We start from the raw sequence: 16971 nt of genomic DNA, 5'->3' as shown, positions 1-16971 counted from the left end.
AATCAAAACAAAATATTAGCCAAACTGTGAAAATCGTGAGATACAGCAATTTCTATTTTGTAGTTAAACAAAAAGTTTCCAGGGCTGTTGATTTACAATTTTCAAACTGGGTGGATTGTAAAAATCGGTAAGTTATGTATATGCAATAAACAGACTATGCTCCTAATTTCACTGCCATTCCTGAAGTATTATTTTTTGTTGCTCTTTTCTGAGGAAAAAAAAGGAATGGCTAGAATAATTATTACTGAGAAAGACAAAACTGCTTACACAAGTGTATGCAAAATTGTTTAAAAGAAAAGCAGAAAAATCTCAAAATGAAGAATGAGGTGAATATTTAAAACACACGTATTTTTAAAAACATTTACTGAAATGCCTTCATTGCATCATGCAGGATACAAAAATCATGATTAGAAAACCATACTTATAAGTAAAATCAAGATACATCAGGGAACAATAATAATTATATAAACCAAAGCAATTAATTTCTGATAGTGCTTTAAATCGTTAGATTACAAGCGTCTTATGGTGATCTGCACAGATGATAACTGTCCCTTCTTTCATGATTCAAGTCACAAGTGGTGTACATCATGCTAGACCAACCATGTCACCTGTGTATACCACAAAAAATTAATACCCGTTCATTACAGATACAGGGTTTTAAAAGTACAATAAAAATACTGTCAGCCTATTTTGTTTTCTGCTTTCAGTTTTTAATTTGCTCCATCAAAAGCCATTAACTTTTCATTAAGGGAAAATGTCTGATGGGCTTGCTTTACTTACACAAACCACATAGCACATACAACTCTTACTTACTGGAATGAGGACCTCGTTAAAGTCGTAATATATGAGACTTTCTTGAAATTCAGTTCCATTAAATACTTCTATGTTTTTGCAACATTTGTCAAGGACCTGAAAGTAGTTTTAAAATGGGGGACCACTGTATCTTCAGATTTCAGTTACTTAAAACTTTGGGTTTTTTCTTTTTTTTTTTTTTTTTTATACACTGCTTAGTGTAAACTCTTAGAACTTGCCTCTTTATTTGCATTCTATGTGACAGCATTACTTTGTACAGACATGCATATAAAAAACAAATATTCTAGACTGAAATCTTGGCTTCAGTGAATTTTGACACGGGCCTCACAGGGACCAGTATCTGAGACATCTGAGTAGAGCGTTCACTTGGCACACAGTAAGATTAGAACCATTCTGGGACCTGACTACATCAAAAGAAAATTGGTGTAAGATCCAGCGCAATTTACTCAACAAGGCAGTTTAAGAAAACACCTCCTTACGATAAAGTTTCCTTCTAATGTCAGTTTCCTTTTTTTTTTTTTTTTTTAAATATCACCTTGTGGAAAAAAATCCATCTTTATAAAGCTATCCGCTTTTTTTTTTTTTTTGTTGAGCTCCACAGATGCAGACTTTAAATATCCAAAATATCCAGTTGGTGCAACTGGGTTATTTGACTATACAGAATATTTTAACAATTTAATTATGTTAAAAGTCAGGAAGAGTTTTGGCACTGTCCTATTACAGAAAGCTAAAGTACAACTAACAATTTGAAAAAGAAAAACATTATGATAGGGGAACTGTATAACTCTTTGGCTCTGTTGTAATGCTTAACTACTAAGGCAAGTGTGTGTACCTTAGGTTTCCTTTTTTTTTTCTTTTTGTTTTATAAAATACTTGACTAAAAGAGTTTTAAAAAGTCAGCTAATCATCTATAAATGTCAAATGTTGCATATTAAAATATATGCTATTATACCTTTTTGTTCCATTACTAGAATTGTTGCATACAGATGAGAACACGCACATTTGTAAACTGTTTAGTATGAGTTTATGAAGACATTCTCTGTATAGGAGAATTTTTACAAAACTATCATTGAATTAAGATGCTGTCATTCAAACTGCCTGATTATCCATTTCAGAGCACTATGACTGAACAGCTTTAGCTCTTTTGCTCCTATACAGATCAACTAAAATAAGCAACAGGTCCTCCTTTTCAGTGCATTTATAAAACCCTTTCATTCTGACGTTTTGGGTGCACATCATAAGGAGGGTATTTCTGAGCATTCACCAGCAATGTATGTGGCTTTTCGGATTTTACTACATATGGCTAACTTCATATGTTAGGTTATTGCAATATGCCCTATTGCCCCATTTTATTATAACATGAAGTGGGTGTAGCCTTCTGCGCCTGTAACAATAACATCCATCCATATTCTCATGGCTTCTGGCGTTGGAGCAACCATATAGTATATCCGGTCATGTGTCTTAACACTGAAAGTGAGTAGTGGATTGGGACTCTAAAATAAAACAAAAAGAAGAAAGAAGGATATCAAAAGAATGAAAATGGTGCCAATGAATTGGCACCATAAGTACAATTATTTACAGGGAGATTTAGCACAGGGTTAAGGAGAAAGATGCAATGCAAAATGCTGAGCACTGCCATCCTACGTTGCAGTCCTGGAAGCAGAGATCTGTTTAAAGTGCTTGCATCCAGCACAAACACTTTTTTATGACATATTTCCACTCTTGATTATTATACAGCAGTACAGGGCTCCCAACAGTTGCTTCATGTACAAACAACGAATTCCCTAGGTATCCCATCCAGAGGCCAAAAGCACTATGGCTGAAACAAGTCCAGGTGCCAAGGATAAGTTCAGAGAGTTCACAGCTCTTCTAAAGGATAGATGTGAGGCAAGGGGATGCCATCAGCTGCAGGTACCAGTTAACTCCCTCCCTATGATAGGCTCACACTGCCATCTCTTGATTTGCCAAAGCCACTGAATTCAGTGGTCTAGCCAAGAGTAGGGCTAACGAATTCCTCCAGCAGATCCCATGAGGAACTATCACTTGGCACACAGACACTCACTCTCTCTCTCCTCTATCTCTCTATTTGCACTGATATAAAAGAATAATGCTTATCAGTGGTCTGGCTTCATCTTTTTCCTCCACCCTGTTCATGTGTTAGGTTTTTTATATTGTCAACTCTCCCTTTGTATTTACAAAGGCTACTACTGCACTTTGGGTGCCATACAATACTCAGTTTTAAAACAACAGTAACAAACATTACCTTATATGCATTCTTTAGATGATCATAATAGACTTCTTCAATAGCTTGAAAATATATTACACCTTTTAATTTCGTTTCGTGTTTGTCTAAAATGGAAAAGAGAATGACTTTTGAAAACTGAGATAAACACAGTACTACAAGAAGCAAAAGGGTAATTTTCATTTCCACATTTGTCAGTAGATATAAATGACTGGACTAGCACTTCTGCTTGTGAAATCCCCCAGAAATCTTCAACCTCTCTTAACAGTAGGACAGTCCTACTTTATTTAATTTGTCTTCTTTTCAGCTTGGTTTCCAAGGAAATAAGGCTTTTGCAATTTCCCTATCTATTTGTAAGTCTAAAGCATCTGAACTAAAGCATCTGAACCTTTTGTCCAGTGGCACAGATGCACAGAGGCACAGACAGAGGCACAGATGTCTGTGAGATATTAAGTTCTTCCAGTTCCACTGGTAGCTAAGTAGAAGAGAGAAATCCACATAATCTCACTTACGGCGTGGACTCCCTCCAGCTGTCTGTACTGTTTGGACTACTGGATGGGCCAGTCATCATCCTAAACCAGCCAGACTTCACATGTTGCTGAAGTGTTACAACAAAGCTAGCCGGGCAAGACCCATGGTTTTCCTTCAAAGGAAAACTGCTATGAAAAGCAAATTTGAAATACAATTTGATAGTAAAAGCTATACATTACAACAGCATTAGTGCTTTTATTTGCTTAGAAATGCTTCTTCCTGTTCATAATAAATCTATAGTCTCAAGCTAATATTTATTATTCAACTGTGAGATTAACAGGTTGCAGGCAAGCTTCTACGAGCTTTGACACACGGACTAGTTTACGGGAGGTTAAAAGTTTCTGTGCACCAGCTGCAGCATTGTAACCGTCTGTTTGCATACTTCTCCTCTGTGACACCCATGGTAAAAGCCAAATTAATTAGCGGTAGTTTGCCCCTCTTATGAAAGGGACCTTCCATTTGCTTCAGAGCGTCAGAGGTAAGAATATCTGAATGGATAATGTGGCAAAGCTGAAATAAAGAGTGGGACCCTTCTCACGTAAGTTTTGATATCTACAATGGGGACACGGCTGAGCTAGTTGTTTAGTCTCCCTTCAAGGTCAATGGAGAGAAGCAGCCACTGCTGGGGTGTAAATTCTAAGCTATTTGGATAACTGCCTTCAGGGGAGGTAATATATTAAGACCGATTCTAAGAATCCAAGAAAGGTTTTGCATCATCTGTAGTTCTTATTAGGAGATTTCAAAAATACACAGATTAAGAGCCTTGATTTTCTGTACAGCCTCCACATGGCCTCCCCTCTTTGGCATTTATTTCTGCCATCTGGCAGACTCAATTGGGAAAGAAGGTATACAGATAATAACGTATTATTGCACATTGTATCTATAAAGCAGAAGGAGCTAAGAAGTAAAGTCTAGCTTTACATACATATGGTGCCTTAACACACAGCAGAAATCAGTCTGTGGCCTACAGACCACCAGCCTACAGCCCACTTGCCTTCTATCCCAGCATTGGCTAGTGGATGGAAAAGCAAGGATACAGACTTAACATCTTAAGAATCACAGCTATAATGTGCTACAAGAAAAAGGAACAGGAGAGATCAAGCATCTTCAGTGTCCTCCATTTTCCTGCAATGGAAGAGAATTTGTTAAATAATCCTGGAGAGTGTTAAGAAATGTCAAAGCTGCATGTGACACGAAAGGGCAAACTTCCTTCCAAGTACTTTTAGCCAGTCTTTGGGGGATATAATGCCTTCCGGCCCCCAGTTATTCCATTAACACTGAAGAGTCGAGCAGAACATCTTAAATCGGTCCCCTGAGAGATTCCATGGTCATTCTGAACACTCAAGAACTCAGCTTACATCTTATGAGTAGCTGCAATCAATTTCCAAAGCTTCAGATGATGGTAAAAAAAAAAAAAAAATACCAAAAGCCCAATGATACACAGCTGGGAATCTCCCTGCCAGCCCCCAGGAAACCAGAAGTAGTTCTGAGGTGTAAGATTACTACATTATAGCACACACTATAGTAAACTAAATACAATACTATACAACATAGTATACTATCTGTAGAGTACAAGCAAGCACTGATCTACTCTCCTTTCAAGCCCCGCTTGGGTCTTGGTTACAGCAACATTTCAAGTATCCACAAAGTGCTATCACAGTGGTCTTTGTGGAGTCCCATGTGTGTTTCAGGTCAGAAAATACAGATGTTTTGGTCGCTACACTAAATTTTCACGCTTCAGGCTAAATTCTTTGCTCAGTACACTTGCAGAATTAAAACAATATACCTATATGTTCATTAAGTGTTCATTTACTCTGAATTCACAGCATCTATATTTATTTTGGAAGTCTACTATGTATTTGAAGACTAGACAGATCCTCACTTATACAAACAGCTGCATTTTTGCTCAGCTGTTACAGAATTCTCATGAAACTTTGTTTGTTGGCTGGAGGCCTTGAGACATTACGAAAAGTTTTCTTTGGTAACTGAAATTGCATTATGGCAACTGTACTGCACTCAAAACTGAAACTGGAAATTATTAACATAACTACTTAAAAAACAGAAAAGATCAGTACCAGATGGGAACACTACTGTATGTTACAGGCCTTGCTAAACAATAAGCCAGCTGTTAAAATAAAAAAGAATGTTTCTGTTTGTCATATTCTTCACAGTATTATTGTAAACTACCAAGAATTATTTAGTGGATATGTAATGAATTCAGATGATATATTTTAAAAAAAGACAGAATGCATAACTACCATGAATTTTAAGTTCCTCATGACTTGCTGAAAAGGAGTAACGTCCTAAAAGGAAATTGAATTGTGGTTTTTTTGTTTTTATACCAGATGTTTTCTGCTTCTTAGCAGTTACCATGCCACACGTGCCCCTGTTTGACCTCACCTCATAAAAATTCAGAACACAAAGTAATTTTTTTGGCTTCCTCCAAAACTTCCAAGTCAAACTCAGTGTAGGCTTGCACAACAAATGGTGCGACGTGTAAGTTTTTAAGTTCCAAAATTCTGGTTTTGACTTAATATAACAAATTACTATAATGCTTATAATAGCTCCAGATAGGATATTAAGACAATTTAATCTACAGAAACCTCTTCAGAGCATTTCATGTTGTTCATTCTGAACTCTTTCAAAATCTGGTAAACTCCTAAAGTCTACTCCTGTGTGTTTAACTTCCTGAAAGATTTTTCAGCACATAAAGTCAGGTGACTGCAGAAACATTCCATTTAATTTTTTCAGTATCACAAATTATATTTTTTTATGATGGCAACCAGAAATCATTCTGTCACTGGGGGAAGTAGGTAATATTTAAAAATAATTTATGTGGAGCCATTATTCTGTGTACTAAGAATGTGATGATCTTACTTTTTTTCCTCTCGCCTGTCCACTCTCTCCTTTTGTCAGTTATGCTCATTTGTGTCTTATCAACTACTACAGGGAAGGGACTGCGTCATCTGTGAATATATATATAAAATGCCCCAAAAAATGCAACTTCAAGCTTTACTTGGGATTTCCTCCATATTCATAGCACAAGTGAGGTTGATGGGGAAACAGAGGGATATATGTAGCCTAACAGTGATCCTGGAAAACAACCTACCTGCATAGTAAGTAAAAGTTCTCTTGTTTCTGTCAAAAACAAACCATCGTTTCTTCCATGTTTTAATTTTCCCTCCCATCTTAATTAGAAAGCCTCGGCACGTCTTCTCTGTGAGGGAGACATGGTAGCAGGTCTCTATGTTGTGACCAGCTGTTTCAATGTGACTTCGCAAATCAAAGTCTTCTTTTCTAATGGGCAAATAGCGAGTCAAGGGACGAGCCTACAAGAAAGCAAAGAAAAAAAAAAATTTTTAAACAAAAGCCAACTTTCCTCTTGCGCTCCTTCTTTCTGCTGCAAGGACATAATTGTAAACTGCCCATAGATTCCAACAATGAAGGTAACGACAACAAAGTGCTTTGTGCTGCAGGCCTAGTTTTCTGCAAAAGAAAAATCCTTAAAACATGTATCTTTACAACGTGTTTGATACTTGTATACAAGTGAGATTAGAGCACGGGAACATCTCAAAATCATCAATTGGGCAAGCTGGTAAAACAGGGACCAGAGCACAGAAAGGTTGTTTGAGAATTAAAACACGTATTAAATGTGAAAGGTCTGTGGCTGCTTTAGAGGAAGGTCTGTGGCTGCTTTAGAGGAACTGAGTTGTGTTAAACAAACCCTTTACATCTCTGGACAAGATATTCACTCTCTGTGCAGCAAAATGAGTAAGCATCTAGGTCATTAACATTTCAGTATTACAGCTACTTAAATGCAAAGTATAATAAAAATAACAAAAACGTGCTCTTACTAGGAAAAAGTAATGTTAGAAAGAATGAGAGTGAACCGTACTCCCTAGCTAGTTTCACAAAGATTGCTGTAAACAAAATATAATTACTTTCTTCTAAACTAATTAAATGTGGTCTCTAGTTGACAATCAGCAACACAGTACAGAGAGCTTAAGTGGATCGCTCTGTAAGAGACAGCAAAGCAGACAGGAAACGGTGCCTCGTTCTTGACTGTGTTCGGGACTATGCCTGCATCCCGCCTGGATAGGACAAGTTGGGCGAACAAGTCAGAGAGTGATTTAGGACCTTTGCCAGCTGAAGCAGTATGCTGGTTTTCTGTGCCTGAAGGGTCTGGCACGAAAAACTCATTTTAAACACAGGAGACAAGTCTCTGGTGGCTCTTGCTGCAGTCAAGGCAGACAGAGGCTATGTCACAGGGTGATTCAGAACAGGAGCCTCGTTTAGGTGCTCTGAATCCTCTGTCAAAGGAATCAAGCTCTCTTTCTCTCTCTCTCTCTCTCTCTCTCTCTCTCTCTCTCTACCCCTCTACACTGACTTTGGAGAAGTCACTGACCTGGAGAATTCAATCTGCCCCTGCTCCATGCCTAAAGTTAGCCTTTAAATACCACTGTGAGTCACAACTTGAAGGGACTTTCTCTCATTGGATTGTCAAGCATCTCCTTATGCAATGGGAGCGGTGTTGCCTGTAAGAACTTTTAGCACCCTTCTAAAATTACAAAGTCCTGTACTATACAAGCTGGAACTAGCTATGGCATGTGCAAAGATGGCATTCCTTCCCCTAGTTTACATTTCTAAACGTCAGGAAGTACTGAAAAGAAAAAAAACATTATAATCTTGAAACTAGGTCTTACTGCACAAAGGAAAGAAAAAGTAATAATAAAAAAGCATAGTTCATTCTGGAAGATGAGTTTCTTCTTCCTGCCAATTCAGCCTTCAGTCTCTCTGCTAAATCTGCCAATTAGCACTGATAAGACATTTTATTAAAACACATACGCATTCCAGTTTGGGATGAGAATACAAGCATGGCATCATTGTTTACAGCACACCTGGGTTGTCATTAAAAGTTCTTAACAAAGAAAAAAAGACGGCATTTAACTAAACTGTACATAAAATTTAAAATTTGGTAATTACATTTTATACAAAAACAAAGGATTGAATGTACTTAACCAGAAACAACTTAAAATTCATCTGTGACAGTCCTATTATTCTAATTTAGTTTCAGCAAGTAAAAAGGCCAGTTATGTAGAAATATTGATAGGAAATATTAAAGTAACACGGAAAACAAAGTTTTAGCTAAGATAACACAGATAATAGCAGAGATGTACTCATTCTTATTTGGAAACTTCTGCACCCTTATACAAATATTAAGATGGAGACATCGTCTTGCTATATCATACTACTAATAAAATGACTGCCTAATCCGTTTGCTGTACCACATAGAAAATCTCATTAATGACAGTGGAATAAACACATAGGTAAGACATCTAAATGTGAAGAGAGCTCAAGACACCTCTGAATCCTAAAGAAGCACAGAAGATGTAACAGGTAATACCGATTTTACTCAGTTATGTTTCCCCTGTTGTATACTCCCAATAGCAGTGGGAAAAATACTATTCTCTCCCTAGAGTAGATGTAGAGGTTAGAAAAACTTCTTCTGTTTTTTGTTTGTTTGTTTGTTTTTCCCCGCCCAGTCAAATATTTTGGAAATGACAATTCACATTCCAAAATATCTTATGTATTTAAAAAAAAAAAAAAGAGGTTTATAAGAGGTTTGTAAGACTAACACGCTCACAAATTTCTGTTGTTCAGATTAAAATACTGTCCTACCCATACTCAATAACAAGCCTTGTAAGATTAATATTTATACTTTAGATAGAGGATGGTAAATAGATGTCTATGTTATTATGTAGATTTAAATGAATATAGGGATTTCTGTCTAGGGCTCCAAGAGCCCAAACATACTTTTAGCAGCACAGCTGCAACTCGGAAATACTAAGGCAGTCTATTCAACTGGAAGTAGCTCAGCTTACCATTGGCAGAAATACACTCACTCCTGTTTCTGTGTCAAGGGGTAATTCTTGCACTAAAACAATTTCATGTCAATGTATCTCACCTGTGCTCTTTGTTTCTCACGTATCTTAACTTCCTTTTCAATTAATTTTTGCCTCTGGCTGGTTTCTTCTTCCAGTCTTTTCTCCAGTTGCTCTCTGCGTCGTTTCTCTTCCTCCAGAGCTCGTTTTTTAGCTTCCATCTCCCGTTCCTAAATACCACAACACATGCAGAACTTCAGTTTTATGTGAAATTATAGCTGATAACGTCCTAGCTAGGACTAAATCCCTTCTTGCCTTTCAGGTAGGTAGAAATACATATCCAGCAAAGTAGACCGAGAAATGGAATCAGAATTGGAATTATTACTATTCTAGAAATGCCAGTTCTTCATAAGCAACTCTCCTAGCAGGTGTAGGATCAATACTGATTAGCTTCTAACAGGAATTTGCCCTGAACTCACCCATCGCGACAGCAGCTATCGCACATGGGCTCAAAGATGCAGTATGAGAGTGAGCCAGAGCAAACTGAAGGGAGAGAGGTAATTTTTTAAGGCTCTGTTACGCACTAACTATATAAGGCCCAATGATTAATTTAGGAGAGTATTATCTACCCAACATGCCAACTCTTAGTTTTAATCATAAAATTATTTGTTTACCCTGGTCTCAAGCAGCCTGGTCTTTTCAGCATGTGCTTGTTTCAAAAGTCTCTCCATCTCTTCTATTCTTGCAACATTTGAAGTGCTTGCACTGCGCACACACAAAAAAGTCAGAGTTATTTTAAACAATACTTGGTGTTTAAAGCCCTATTTTACATTCCAACATTTGTTAAGAATTGAATCTACATAGTTCTGATCCAATTAAGTGCAGCAGGCACTAATTACAAATAACGTATAAAGTACACAATACTCTCTCAATTAACATGTTGTCCATGTAGAGTTGTGAAAAATGCAGACTCGAGTGCCTAAAAGTGTTTGTCAGTCCCCCGTGATCTGTCATCTTCTCTCAGACAACAAAATATGGATGGAGACAGTTACCATGACCTAACGGGACACACTACTGATTCTCAGGGCTGGCATTAGTCATCATCTAAATATACTTTTTAAGTCTTTCTGGCTATGGGCTGTCTGTTTGGTGTCTCACTGAGGTCAACATCAGGAAATGCTAGATAAAAAAAAAAAAAAGGAGTATTAGGAAACATCCATAAAAGGCACTCAGTGGCAGAGCAGTGTCAGAAAGGATCTACCAGTTAAAGTACCCAACAAGCCAAGGTAACAAAGGTAATCACAAAGAGTGCTAGATCCTGGCCTACTGCAACACAGTTGTTGCTTTGTCTGTCAGTTTTTTTGGCTCATTCTTTGCAATGGAAAGGTATCTGGATGACATTTCACTTCCAGTTTCTTATTGGAGGTGGCATCACTTCTGTATCTTGGACTCAAAAGCTCTGCAGTGATTAGTATATCTTTCAGATGGTGGGGGAATGGAGAGGGGGAGCCTAACATGTACAAATGGTAAAGCAGTTTATAGAGTGTCTCTAGTCACAGTAGGCCGTCAAGTCACCACACTGGTTTTGTACACAAACTTTCCACATTTCTGGCCTATTACTCACGTCGTTGATTTACTACGCCTACTGTGGTACAGTGTTCCAACTTAATGTAATGGGTACTTGTTCCTTTAAGTGAAATTATAAATGCCTCAAAGTACTACAGATATCTGATGTGGAGAACATCCTTTGTGCTCATTCATAGTGATGTTTTGCTTCTAGGATAGGCATCCTAGTCTGTAAGGATTATTTGCCCTTGTTGAGGCAACGCTCTTGTAATTAATAATCCAGACAGGCCCATCATGAAAAAGTCAGTTTTCTGTTTCATATGATCCATTGGAAATTTAATCTGTTGAGTACATATCCATGTGCCTCAGCAGATATGCATTCCATAATATGAAAGTCACTGTTTGTATGTTCTAAGAAGGTGCTTCCATCTCATCCCTAATTTCATAACAATATATGTATTTGGGAGAGGAAGCGTCCTCTAAGATACTCTGCTAACACTCTAGTTCTTCAAAAGCTCTGGCAAAATGCTTACTTTCCCTTGCAAAAGGGCAATATCTGGTGTCTTATAGGCACCAACAAGCAATACTATGCGTGTTTCCTCCAACAGAATTTGTTTCGTCTCAATTTAACAGTCATTTCAACTATGGTATATTCATGACATGCTCTCTATTTTATTTTTAATCTTATAGTATTCATTAAGAACAGTTTATGTTAAATATTAGCTACGTTACCATTACCTATGTCATTAGACTAAAGTACAGTGTTATGAAATGGAATGGGGTCAACCGTTTAGGGCAGAGAGAGAAACTTGACCCAGGATTTTACTGAAAGCTAATTGACCACTCCAATGGACGTAGGTGTCAAATAGCAGATTTATTCATGCTTCTCAATAGCAGATAGACCAGCTGTGAAGGGATTAACGTAGAGTGGAAGTACTCCCACTATGTGTCATAGGCAAGAAAAAAAAAAAAAACTACAAGATCAACATCCTTAGCTTTCTGAGCATGCTTCTGTTGGCTATTTCTTGTAAGACCAAGATTTTTTGTCAGCAGCAGACTGCTAGGAGAATGCTCTTACTGTGTGACAGTCTCCAGAACACAGTTCTCTGCCTGATACTGGGGAGATGTTTCATGAGAGGATACAGTATAACACGAAACAGCATACCTGACTTAACCCAAGCCGGCAGAGCAGGCAAAATCCGGCTGAAATCTATCAAAGCTGTAGACGCTCGTTGTCTCTGAACAAAACCCACAAAATCAGGCCACTGACTTAGATGCCTAAACTTAAAATTGGGCCTAAGTACGTCTTGTTGAGAGGCCTAGAGAATCTGAGTCAGATAACTTTAGTAAAAGGAACGAGGCCGTAAGCTAAAATAAAGTACAAGATGCATGAACAACTTGGAAAATATTTTAACTGTAGTAGGTTTTCCCATATAAAACTGGTCGATACCTCATCCTCAACTTTGGTAATTTATCAGCTTAATTAAATCCTTTCAGTCCCAATTTGCTTGTCCTTGCAGCAATTTGCAGAAATTAATGCATAGCAGAAAATCATAATCTCCGAAACATCAGTCAGGAAAAAGTTGCTAACCAAATATAGAATCATTTATTTTGGTGAGTTAATGAACTGCATCACAAGAACAGTTTTATTTCTCCTGTACTTCGAGCACAGATAATTTTATGTATTTCCACCAAAAGGCCTTACCTTATACAAGGCAAAATGAGCCTAACATATTTTAAATATGTCAGAACAAAGCAACATAGGTTTTTTTCAACTGAAGTCTGATATGGCTAGAAAGGATTCTCAAACACCATCTAAAACAATCTGAATTCATTTCGAGTAAGGGAATCTTTATCAAAGAAGGAAAATGAACTGCCTGTCTTCCAAGAATTATCAATAGTTTCAGCCGATGCTCTTTTTTCTTCCCTCACCTAACTCTGCCTTCTGAGAAACTGATACATCTGTTGTGTTGGGTCCTTTTCTCTCTCGCTCTCTTTTTTTTATTTTTATTTTTATTTTTATTAACCATGATGGCTAGAACCTGCAGAAAAGCCAGAGGGAGACAGACGAGCAAACAACGCCAGTGAAACGTACCAGCAGACAGGGCTCTCAGATCCTAGGTGGAAGATTCCATTTATAAGATGGCCCCCGGATAGTTCAAGCACATGCTATCTTCCTCCAAAATGGTCAGAGTGGTAAGATTTGATACCACTGCCCTACTCGATTACTGCCGAGATAAGAGTGTAATTCCCAACCTGTGTCAGGCTATCAGAAACTAGCCAACTGTGTATCTATTTAAAAAGAAAATCCTCAGAGCCTGAGTCCTAGTTTTTCTACTTAAAAATAATCAGCAGAATCAATTTCATTGATACTTTCTAAGACCCTTAACATTGCAGAGTTAAGGGCTACAAGAGGAAACTAGTGGGTGGATACCCTTTTACAGGAAACGGATGCTGAATAAGACACGTTAGCCAGAAAGCTATCCTGGTGTTCACAAGAGATTTTGAATCCTGTGACCATGCTGTATTTAGTTCGCAGCCCCCACTTACACTTGTGAAACTACTGGGGCAGGACCGTGAGCAGAAATGAAAGCGCTATCATTAAACCCAGACTGTTAGAAAGAAAACTTGTCTGCTCACAATTTTGAGACTTGGCTGGACTTTTCTTTTTACATAAATGGAAGATGTTCTTGTAACTAGTGCCTGAGCTGACAGTCACCTAGGATCAGAGAGAGACAGCCTAGGGCTCTAAGCCTTTTCGTTATTATCTCTCTGTTTTTACTGATCCACAAAAGGGAGAGGAAATGGTAGAAAAGATTACCTAGAGGACTCCAAAGTGTTTCAGCCTAAGTTACACGTTAACATGTTGGACATGCCTAAAAAGCGTAGTTCATCGCTGGCAGACGGCTTTCAGAAGTTTCCTATCACAGGAAGTCTGTAGTGGCCAGAGAAGGAAGTTCAGCCATTATTCCAGTCTGAAAAGAGCATCAATGACTTCCTAATTTCAGTTCAGGACTGTCACTGATTTCTATGTAGCCCTGAATGGGTAACTTAGCCTCTCCATACTTATATTTTCCATCTTTAAATAAACAGATGAGATGACAGTTAAATTTGATGAAGGGCTACACAAATGTAAACATTATGCTCACCTAATAATCTTAGGTTTCCTTAACCTGTTAGCAGAATTCACATTACCGTAGCATCAATATTTACATATTCTCTTTTTTTATATTATAAGCCTATGACCTTTATACCATGTCAAAAATGAAAATTTTTTTACCTGGAAATGTTATCTGGTGAGCACGCCGATATGCTTGTCTCCATACTGTCAGAACTGTCTAAGCTTAATGTATCAAAGGCATGGTCCTTGTAACTCCGATCTGGGTAATGGAAACTATTCAAATACACGTTAGATTCAGATGCAGTTCTGCTGTAGAATTCAGGAGATTTCTGCCTGTGTTCTTCGCATATACGTTGATGGTTATACCCTACGGAGTACAGAGGAAACATTTATTTTTCACAGGAAATTCTGTGACCCGAACATACAGTGTTAGCAGTGCAAGCATTTGGAATACCAGCTCAGTTTTAACTACACTGTGACCCAGTTACGATGATATTACAGTAAGTTTCATTAAAAAAATCATAATTGAAATAAAACTTATAAATACTCGTTTTATTTTTCTGCACAATATGTGCAGACTACTATGGTTGGCTTTTCAATATACATTCTTGTACGTGAGTTATGTAAATTTAATACGCATACATTAGGCCAAATCCCAAAAGTAGATCAGGGAGCTAAAACAATTATTGCTGATTAAATAGAAAAAAATTATCCTGGTATTCAAAGGGATTGAGTACTTGTTTGGTTGGCTTTAGCGAATGCAGATTATTGTTTGTCTTTTTGGGGAATTTTGCCTTTGGGTAACTGCAGGTTGGGCTTTTAGTTTCAGCTGAAATAAATAGGCTACTTTTCACATTATCATAGTTACCACTGCAGAGGTACTTTCCTAGAGTTTTAAAACCACAGTTCACCCTACATGGTTGAAAGAGATCTCTGTAGCTCAATGACTATAATGAAAAATAAGGTTTATGCATTAAGTTTTCTGGTTTTTTTTATTTTTCTACAAAACCAAGGCATTTAATAACAGTCACACGACTAGAAATCTAGGTCCCTAATTTGTAAGCGTACCTTGTACACCAGTACATTTATTTCAGACAAGAAGTCAGGTTAAGTTTCAACTGCATCACACAGCTGATTTGGAATTACGTATTTTAGAAGCCATCCTTGAATACAGGAATTTTGTTTGACTACGTCTCCTTCAAAAATAATTCTGAAGAAATATTTTTAATCTAATGTCTCCACTGCTCTTTGTATATAAAGCAGCAGCATTTATACAGACTTACAGAGGTTCTTGCACAAAACGACAATCGTCATTTAAACTGCTGAAGAGATTTTACAGTGCCCTTTAAGGTTTGTTTGATGTATTTGATGAGAAAAATAGCTTCACTGATCATCCTTTCCTTGAATCGATGCAAGGAATGACTTTTTCTCACAGCTTTGATACTCCAGTAGGTTTACAGTACTCTGTGCACAATCCTAACTGAAAAAGTGAGCTGGTGGCAGAACTGGAGATTAAGAATGACTGTTAGACAAAATGAAAATCTCCCATTCATAGAGGAAACACGTCACTGACATTCCAGATAAAGCAAACAAACAAATATAGGAAAAATGTCCGCAAAGTCCTCATAAAAATTTTTTACCAGACACCATTAAGGTAACGCTAGAAAACCTTGCATGAATTGGGAATATTTTCCTGCCTTATTCTCATTCTCTATCTGCACATATAACGTTACTGTGTGATTTATTCTCTGACATAAGAGTCAGGATAATTCCATTTTAGGGAGCCAACAACTGCAGCTCTACCTTAGAAAGGCTATAATATTCTCCAAAGGTATCTGAAGAGCATGACTCAGACTGAATCATTAAAGCATATTATTGTGGAAATCATGCTCTACACGCATCTCTAAGACAGAAAAATTGTTTCCTCTTCCCTCCATTCCATGTCTCTCCGTACAACACAAAGGCTTCTCACAGACTATTACAGCCGGTTTCCAAGAAACTAATAGAATTGTACTTGCCATTTGAGAGAACGTTAAAAATTTCAATAAAAGTTCAATTGCACTGATTAGTAGAAGAGACAAAAGGGACACGAATACACTTCAGCATTTTTAGATAATAGCATCACAACGCAGATGTTACTGATTTACATGTGCAATTTGTTTTTTCTCCATTATTATGGCAAATGCTGCTTTTATTGCAGATATGCAATTACCTTTCATACTCAAACCTTTGGAATGGCTAATTGCTCCTGTAAAAATGGTTATCAATTATTCATTATGCAAAAATAGGAAAAATAAATTAGTGAAAGAAATTGTATTCAAACGAATGTTTGTCTGTTGAGCCCTTTGCAAAAATCTAGACTCCTTAGAAATCTTAATTTCATACCTTATATTTCAAAGAAAAAAAACATCTGAAAGGAACAGCAAAACATACCAGTTTTACAAATATGAACGCTTTCGTGACATGGACAACTTTCCATGATGATAAAGAATCCATTATTTCAGTCAAAAATTTGTCAGTTAAATTTATGTAATCGTGCAAATGTAACTACATTTCAAGACATGCCTCTGTCTATATAATACAGTAGTTAAGTCACAGAATGACATGCATTCACAGAAACAAAGTATAACGTGATGTTCTCTTACGCTCCTCAGGCCTGTGAACACACAGTTCAAAGATCAGGATCAGCTGTATAGCGACTCGAAAAAAAAAAACTCATAGGCAGCCTACTTCCATTACAGACTGGCTTACACACCACACAAGCACAGTCTAACGGTTAAAGAAGCTCAGGTGCATATTCACGGAACATGCACTTA

The 16971-nt window shown here is 37.3% G+C and overlaps 1 protein-coding gene across 25 annotated transcripts in view; it reads right to left on the bottom strand.

The window, feature by feature from the left end:
* Nucleotides 1-346: 346 nt before the first annotated feature.
* PHLDB2 (pleckstrin homology like domain family B member 2) overlaps nucleotides 347-16971 on the bottom strand; it is a 130619-nt gene continuing 113994 nt past the window's right edge. For all 25 annotated transcript variants that reach the window (XM_068908528.1, XM_068908538.1, XM_068908412.1 and 22 more), the window contains 6 exons: nucleotides 14315-14522; nucleotides 10143-10233; nucleotides 9552-9698; nucleotides 6696-6915; nucleotides 3077-3162; nucleotides 347-2306 (listed from right to left, as the gene is read on the bottom strand). In XM_068908528.1, the coding sequence (XP_068764629.1) occupies nucleotides 2166-2306; nucleotides 3077-3162; nucleotides 6696-6915; nucleotides 9552-9698; nucleotides 10143-10233; nucleotides 14315-14522 (893 nt within the window). In that variant the 3' untranslated portion in view covers nucleotides 347-2165. The remainder of the gene's footprint in view (nucleotides 2307-3076; nucleotides 3163-6695; nucleotides 6916-9551; nucleotides 9699-10142; nucleotides 10234-14314; nucleotides 14523-16971) is intronic.

Source organism: Struthio camelus, chromosome 1 (assembly GCF_040807025.1).
Source record: "Struthio camelus isolate bStrCam1 chromosome 1, bStrCam1.hap1, whole genome shotgun sequence".
In the NCBI taxonomy this organism is placed as follows: domain Eukaryota; kingdom Metazoa; phylum Chordata; class Aves; order Struthioniformes; family Struthionidae; genus Struthio; species Struthio camelus.
This window is presented reverse-complemented; position numbering and strand designations above follow the sequence as displayed.